The 8,122-nt window shown below is 34.6% G+C and overlaps 2 protein-coding genes across 2 annotated transcripts; both read left to right on the top strand.

The window, feature by feature from the left end:
- Nucleotides 1-300: 300 nt before the first annotated feature.
- Nucleotides 301-1,693, top strand: LOC107025468 (LOB domain-containing protein 20-like). Its single transcript, XM_015226257.2, has 2 exons — nt 301-682; nt 1,302-1,693. The coding sequence occupies exons 1-2, from the start codon at nt 314-316 to the stop codon at nt 1,653-1,655; spliced, it is 723 nt and encodes a 240-aa protein (XP_015081743.1). The 5' UTR covers nt 301-313; the 3' UTR covers nt 1,656-1,693.
- A 1,076-nt stretch (nt 1,694-2,769) lies between these two features.
- Nucleotides 2,770-7,675, top strand: LOC107011188 (transmembrane protein adipocyte-associated 1). Its single transcript, XM_015210585.2, has 6 exons — nt 2,770-3,221; nt 4,159-4,350; nt 6,602-6,755; nt 6,843-6,945; nt 7,178-7,259; nt 7,390-7,675. The coding sequence occupies exons 1-6, from the start codon at nt 2,913-2,915 to the stop codon at nt 7,465-7,467; spliced, it is 918 nt and encodes a 305-aa protein (XP_015066071.1). The 5' UTR covers nt 2,770-2,912; the 3' UTR covers nt 7,468-7,675.
- The last annotated feature ends 447 nt before the right edge of the window (nt 7,676-8,122 follow it).

Here is an 8,122-nt window from a genome sequence, read left to right as displayed (position 1 = left end):
AATAATAATGAATTTACTTAAATAATAATATAATATTATCATATTTATGTTGTGGAATAATACGTAACAATAATCTAATTAAACAGAAAAGTCTCTTTGCACGTGCCTCTCACACCCAAGAAGTACTTACTACATTCCTCTTTTTCCCTCCCCCATTCTCAAGTACTCTCACCAACCTTAACGTCTCTACCTTTGCCAACCCTTCACGAGAGTTACGTGCCTTTCTTCATTCCTTTTCTTATAAACAACTCTATTAAACACCCTTTTAATTACAATTTACATTCTCACTTTCCCTTTTAACAAAAGCCACCACATGGATGAGCGACCAAGTGATGGCGCCGACCGGCGTAAGGGCCCTGGAAAGCGTGTTTCAGGGGCCGTGGAGCAGCAAGCCTCGGGCGTTCTTCCAGCTTCCACGGCCCCTTGTGGTGCATGCAAGTTCTTGAGAAGAAAATGCATCAATGGCTGCGTTTTCGCTCCCTACTTTGGCTCAGACCAAGGCGCGGCTCGGTTTGCAGCCGTGCACAAGGTGTTTGGAGCCAGCAATGTGTCTAAGCTATTGTTGCACATTCCGGCTAACCGGCGGCAAGACGCGGTGGTTACTATTACTTATGAAGCTCAAGCCAGGCTCTCGGATCCTGTCTTTGGTTGTGTCTCAACCATTCTTGCTCTGCAACAACAGGTGAAAAAGTGTAAAAAAAAGTAAAATATTCTTCGTCCAAAAACTATGGAGTATTGACCAAAATAAGTCATTATATAAAGCAATTCATTAAAATAATATGTTTTTTTTAAATTTTACAAAATTAGTATAAACGTATTTCACAGTAACGTTTTAGGGTATATTTTATTTTTTAAAAGCTAATGGTGTTAGATTGATATACGCTACTCATAGTAACGTTTTACTAATGTTACTGAAAAAAATATTTTAGGAGTAAAACGTTACTCACAGTAACGTATAACAACCTAACGCTGTTTGTTTTAAAAAGATAAAATATAACCTAAAACATTACTGTGAAATACGTATATACTAGTTCTGTAAAATTTTAAAAAAATGTATTGTTTTGGTAAATTGTTTTATATAATGAATTAGTTTGGTAAAAAGTTCCAAAAACTGACATGTTTAAAGCCACAAAATTAAAGAAGATTTTAGTACATTTGATATAACTTTAATTTAGGATCATAAAATTCAAAAATCTTCTTCTAAAATTTTGTATCAAATCAAACAAACTCACTCATTTTGAAACGGAGGGAGTATAAGTTCATCTAATAGACTAACATGAGGTAGTGCAATTATTTTGTAGGTGGCATCGTTACAATCAGAGCTAGCAATAGTGCAAACACAGGTGATGAACAGCAGATATGCAATGGCAAATGCGTATCACAATATTTCACAAGAACAACACATTGCAATTCTACAGCCAAGTTACTCAAACAATTCTTCTATTTCAAACAACAATATTAACCTCATCAACAATTTCAATAACTCTACTACTAATAATATTTTTGATCATCAACTGCATGGATCAGTTACCTGTACTGCTAATAACTCTCCAAGTTTTGACCCAATTCATCAACTCCATGAGGAGGAGGAGGAGGAAGAAGAAGAAAGCCATAATCCACTTGCTTTTACTAATCACATGTTTCATTCCCTATGAAGTAATATCACACTACACCTTTAATTTTACAAATAATTGAGCTGTTTTAATTACCATAAATATATATATATATATATATATGTTGATAGAAAAAGTTTATTAATTATTTAAGTAGTAAATATTTCACTCCTCACTTTTACTTTCAATTCAGGGCATTCATATTTGCATCAAAAATATCTTTTAACGATAATTAATTTACAGCAATAATTTAATTATCGCTAATTAAATATGTATTCTAAGCGATACTTAACACTCTTTATATATATATTTCTAAAGCCTTTAGCGACATTTAAATCTAATGACACTAACCTAATGTCAATAAAAACTTTAACATTCTTTATTAATGTGTCAATTCATTATCGCTAAAAGTTATTTTATTATAATGCTTAATAAATATATATAGGAACATATTAGTTTTGATTAGCAAAGATGACATATGTGATTTCACGAGATCAAAAATCGAACAATAACCGGTCAAGATAAACTTAAAAGTATAAGTAGCCTAGGTTTTTTTTACAAAATAAGTTACATAACTCGACATATAACGGAAACACGTGCAAATATGCGTCATCACATTATTAGAAAGAAACAATTTACATTAAATACAATTCACTATTTTCGTACGTAGTGTAGAAACAATTTACATTAAATATAATTCACTATTTTCGTACGTAATGTCACACATTTTGTTATTTTCTTTCATTTATCTTTTACATAGTGTCATTTAAAAAAATATTAGACAAAAGATTTTTGATTATTTTATTTTTATTTATATGAACTACTTATATATTTTCTTAAAATATTTTAAAAAATTACAACGTGTTGAAAAAAAATAAATAACTACAAAAATTAGTGTGATAAACAAATTAACAATAGAGTGACAATTGTGTAACAAAATTGAAAAGAACGCAACCGTAATTTCGCTATTATTAGTAGGATATTTTTACTCTTTTGATGACTAAGAAAATTACTCTTCATATATAAAATAAATATCAATTTTAGTTTTGCTATTTAAATAATTTTATGTAATTAATTATGAGAAAACTGATGTGTTATATTATGCTGAGATTGTAATATAAATATCTAAATTAGTATAACTTATTAATTAAATTGGTCTCTGCTAGCTACCAAATAGTTTGACCTTTTCTATTTCGTTAAAAAACGACGCAAAAAAGAATCCGATTGTATTTAGAATTCTCTACCAACTCCTGATCAGTTATCTATAATTAAAGGGATTAGCTGAAGTTAGGGCTTTTGATGATTGATTGGAAGATGAGATCTGTTGAATCCATAGTGGCGGAGTTGTCACCGTCTTCTTTCGCAACAGCCGTGGTCGGAGCAGGAGGAGATGGCGGCGGCGGCGGCGGCGGTTGGTTCGTGGAGTGCCACGGTTTGTGGCATAATGTATTGATGATAGTTCCTTCAGCACTATTTGTTATATACTTGGCTTCCCAAGCCAAGAGAAGCTTCTCCAAGGTTTCTAATGGTCGATCGCATGTAGTAGCTGTTCTCTATGCCATTCTCTGGCTTGTTAGCATCTTCAATTTGGCCTGGTGCTCTATTCAGGTACCTATTTGTTATCCTGTTAACTGTTTGATTATTACTAACTTTTTATAATTTTTAGTTCTGATATTTGTACTTCCTGTAATAATGTTCATACATCGGATTGGTCTTACCTTAGCAGCAAAGCAATGTTCTATGGAAAAAAATTACGATCGCCATTTACTTGGATTTTTTATTTCTAGCTATAGTTAGGGGTTAGTGAGTTGTTACTAGTTACTGTATGTATATTTTTTTTATCGTTTTTGAAATGTGCCAATGACCATCCTTGCTTGCTAACTGTCAGAAGAAGGATATTACAGCTTTTGCTGGACTTATTTATGGCAACTTCCTTTGTCAATATGTTGACAATGTCTGTTCCTGCTTTCTTCAACTTGGAAAAACACAACTCTTATATAGAGTGGAATAATGAAACAAAAACGTAGAAACAAAAGAAAAGGTAGTAAATCCTGCTTATGGCATGGTCATGTAGAATTATTTTACTGCAAAAGACTTCACATTGATGGCTGTTATCTCCAACTTGTTTCCCGTATGGGCTGCAAATTGTTCCGCAAGCATTTCTATAGATTATAATCCCAAACTCATTGGGTGTTGGTGCCTTACATGATGTCCTGTTATGTATTGTATTGAGCATTTACAACTTTTAGAGTTGTTTTTGGTCCCTAATGCATTAAATGCTTCTTTATGGGCTTGACCAAGTAAAAGAGCTTCTTTCTTGCTTTCTTGAAGCTTCTATTTTATGTTCTAAAAACATGGTTCTTTCGGTTCTCACGAAGAGGATATCTCCATTTAAATACAATATGTATAATATTGATTTTGTATTGATGCTTCTGGCTGTCAAATTTGTAGTGATTGGTGCACATTTGCCTAAAGATCAACCTGTAATTAAGCGAAATTGATTTATGTGTCTGTCATTATCTTATTTAACCCATTTTTCGCGCAGGCCTGGGAGTGTGCTCCAGGGAAACAATTCATGTGGAGTGTCATCTCCTTGTTCACAACATCTGGCATGCTATTTCTCGAAGTAAGCTTGATAGCCTTTCTACTTCAAGGGAACCACGCTAGTGGACGTGAGGCGCTAACACAGACTTTCCTAATCTCTGCAATTGTAGTAGGTTTAGATATATCTCTGAAGGTGCGATCCTGTTCTGTTTAATCACCGAACTTTCACTTATTTGTTGCTTAACGCTGCTGTTACCATGTTTATGCAATAGCTTAAAGCCAAGTTCATATGGCTAGCACATGATTTTTCTGCTAGGATAAAGTAAGAAGGAGAAGAAAAAGAGGATTAAATGTTCATATTCTTATTATGTTATGAGGAAAAGGGACATGTCCAGTGTGGGAAAATTGAAAAGTTGCTACGGAAACGGAAGAGTGGACACAGAAAGGGATGTGACCAATGTGGATGATACAGGAATATTGAATGGAAAGGGAAGAGGGAACCGGTAAGCACTACAAAGGAGAATGTACCATATACTGGTTTGAACTATCTAGTGAGCCACTTTACACCAAAAATACAGATTTTGAAAACATCTATCGTAATGATAGAAATGTGATTTCTCTGCCCTCCAAAGCAAGTTTTGTTCTGCTCCAGCCATATTATCCATAAGATGCACAGTGTAATAGTTCTCTATGTGTGCTTTATCTCTTTTGGTATCACCTGATGCTGCCAACCCTCCATTATACCTTTCACATTCTGAGGCATCACCCATGTTATACCACAAAGGTTTTGGAATAACTCCCAACATTCTCTAGAAAATCTGCAATGGAGAAATAGGTGCCAAATTGTTTATTGATCTTCTTGATACAGGTAGCATCTAGTACATAGGTCAAAACCTCTCTTCTGCAAGTTATTTTGAGTTGAGCATGCCCCCCATGTTGCAGCCCTTTCCAAACATGCTACTTTAACTGGAAATCTGGAGCGTCACCCATGTAATACCACAAAGGCTTAGGAATAACTCCAAACATTCTCTAGAATCTGCAATGATATAGGTGCTATATTGTTTCCTGATCTTCCTGGCACATGTAGAATCATCTATTTCATAGGTCAAAACCTCTCTTTGCAAGTTATTTTAATTAAGCATGCCCCCCGTTCGGAAGCTAATTAGTTGGCATGGACACCATGATTATAAAAATATTTCAAAAATAAAATATCATGTGGCTCAATAGTGAAATTCAAACTATCCTCATTAGAATGTGTTTTAAATGCCATTCACTGAAAGCAAGTCATGGAACTTCTTATATAACAGAAAAGGTTGTGTAGATTTATGTAGTAACCTGTCAATACAACTTTATCTCTTCTTTAGTCATAAGATCAACTTGCAATGTCGTGGTGTGCCAGAGTTGAATGTACATTTGCAGTCTGAGTAGGAGTAGTTCAAGTTGCAATTTGGATCTGAAGATAGTCAAACAAGGATAAAGAAAAAAGTCACCCAATCATGAGCGAGATTTAACTTGAGAAGGATATGTATATGGAGGCAATAAGTGACAGGCGAAAAATCTATAATAAAAAAAAGAGTCATATTTTTCTCTTCATGCTCTCTATGCATTTGTTGGGATCCCAGCCTTAGTACTGAAGATTTATATACAAACTTGTTACCTTTGTCAAAAAAATAAAAGATTCAATTTGAAGACGGTGTATGTATATATGAGAACAAGCAGAAACATACTTAAGTAACATGTATTCATGCTTTCTTATTAGTTGCATGAAAATATACTTTATTATCTGCATCTTTATCTGTCAGCAGATGCAATGTTGTGCATCATAATATGCTCAAGTAAAACCTTGTTCCTTCTCTGAACAAATTTATGTAGCTTTTCCTGCTGTGGGTTTGATAGATCACCTCATTTAAAAGTTTAAGTAGTCTGAGAGGAGAAATTTTTATTTATATAATTATGTCTTAACACCCCAGTGACATGTGGGCCTTATTTTTTTTTATTTTATTTGATTAATCTGTGGAAACACCTTTGTTCATTTGGTGGCGGTGAGTTCTGAAACCAGAATTATGCTTTGGTACCATGTTAACGATCACCTCATACAAAAGCTTAAATTGGTAGAGGGGAGGCATTTTAATGATTAATTTTGTTGAACAGCTCTTAAAAAAAGAGGAGGTATCTGGCACAAAAAGAAGTTGAAAGTCGGAAGTTTCTGTGGCATGTCATGTTGCTGGTTATATCCTAGTTGAATTTTTAGATGAATGACCTAGTTCCCAATTATTTCAGTTGCTTTCAAATTGTTTATGTCCTATGAGGATCAGGGCCTCATGTCAGCATTCAGCACCTCTGACATGCTTCTTATGTGTCTCATCCTCACTAAGAGTCGCACGCCTTACTTTTGTGAATTATATCACACTAGAGGTATTGACCCATTCTATTTATTCTCCCAGGGGTTATACCTATTTGGATTTGGTATTCAGTTGTTTGATGTTAGCAACAATGGCTCACAATGGGCCTTATGGGTTATTCACAAGTTGCTGCTGACTGGAGTATATGGCCTCATCTTTTTTATGTATCGATCTACATGGAGAGAAAGGTTGCCAGGTCAGTTTCATCTCATGAATTTATGTGGGGTCTATTATGAACTTATACTATTGTATCCTTACTATTAGTATCTTTCTCTCGTTGCAGCAAGACCTGCATTCCAGAACTATATTTCCATCATGTTTTGCGTAAATGCAACTGCCTTGCTTGCATGTGCACTTGCAGCACATGGGACTGGATTTGGAATATGGTAGGCCGTCTTTAATGACTTCAGATGATGTTCTTTCTTATCTATTGTGATTATTAAGGGCATTCATACTTTAATACTGGAACTAATGATAGTATGAGTTCAGAAATTAGGATATCACATGCAATTTTGACAAGTACAAGTAAAGGGGGTTGGGGAGCTGGGGAATTGACATAATCCGATGTATGATTAAGCTACTTTTAGTTTAATAAGAGATTCTCATTTTTCATTACAGGTTGTACAATATCACGGTCATATGTTACCATGCCATGTACCTTCCTCTTCTGTATATTACTTTCCTAGCGGACTTTTTGCAGGTATCATTTACTTATCATCACTCATTCTCACTTTATGTCCCTCCCATGTGTATCCTTGACCTGCAAAGCGCTTACATTGTTGGACTGTAAGATATTTCTTTACCTGCTCTGTTCTAACTTATGTGTGCAGGAGGACGACTTGCATCTGGAGAATGTATACTACTCAGAAATGAAAGATGCTGGCTTCTTTGATGTCGATTGGGAGTAATTCAGCAAGTGCTTCTAAATAATGAAGGTGAATTGGATGCTGTAAATGTGTAAATATGTATTAACATGTTTAGAGAATTCAGAAAATGGTAAAATTAGTTTCCTTTCAAGTAATATTTAACTTCTCAATGACTGTACCACTATTTGTTCGATGCTACTATAGAGCAAAAATATACTTTATGCATACGTGAGATAAGTTCCTAAATCAATGATACTAAGTACTAACACATGCCCTTTGGGATGACCCAGTGGTTTGGGCTTGAGACTTTCATTTTGGAGGTCTCAAGTTCGAAACTCCTTATTAGTGAAAGCAAGGGATTTTTGCCTTTAGGGTCGAGCTCGTTGCACCAGCCTTGTCTAGTATGGGTTTTCTTTCTTACGTGGGTTGCAAGCTATTGCGAGGTTTCACCCTGTGCTTGGGGACGGATTTCCGTTGCCATAAAAAAAAAACTAATGATACTAACACATAAAGAACCAACACCATGAACATGTGAACAAAAACAGATTTTGTTAGCACTTACAGTTGCACCAATATATCTTTTATTAAAAGAAAATTTTAAATGATGTGAACATGCTATTAGTCACTTTCAATTAAAAGCCAACTCTAACCAATTTTGTTCACATATTTCTCAACTGCCTCTTTATGTAACTTGGAG

This window comes from Solanum pennellii, chromosome 1, assembly GCF_001406875.1.
Source record: "Solanum pennellii chromosome 1, SPENNV200".
NCBI lineage: Eukaryota > Viridiplantae > Streptophyta > Magnoliopsida > Solanales > Solanaceae > Solanum > Solanum pennellii.
The sequence above is the reverse complement of the archived record's forward strand: the minus strand, read 5'-3'. Positions and strand labels throughout refer to the sequence as shown.

What these genes read in the sequence shown, in the direction of transcription:
- LOC107025468 (XM_015226257.2), top strand. Translation starts at nt 314, where the DNA reads ATGGATGAGCGACCAAGTGATGGCGCCGACCGGCGTAAGGGCCCTGGA. An exon ending in TTCTTGCTCTGCAACAACAG is followed by an intron (nt 683 to 1,301) that starts GTGAAAAAGTGT and finishes ATTATTTTGTAG; the next exon opens with GTGGCATCGTTACAATCAGA.
- LOC107011188 (XM_015210585.2), top strand. Translation starts at nt 2,913, where the DNA reads ATGATTGATTGGAAGATGAGATCTGTTGAATCCATAGTGGCGGAGTTG. An exon ending in GTTTAGATATATCTCTGAAG is followed by an intron (nt 4,351 to 6,601) that starts GTGCGATCCTGT and finishes TTATTCTCCCAG; the next exon opens with GGGTTATACCTATTTGGATT. An exon ending in ATGGAGAGAAAGGTTGCCAG is followed by an intron (nt 6,756 to 6,842) that starts GTCAGTTTCATC and finishes CTCTCGTTGCAG; the next exon opens with CAAGACCTGCATTCCAGAAC.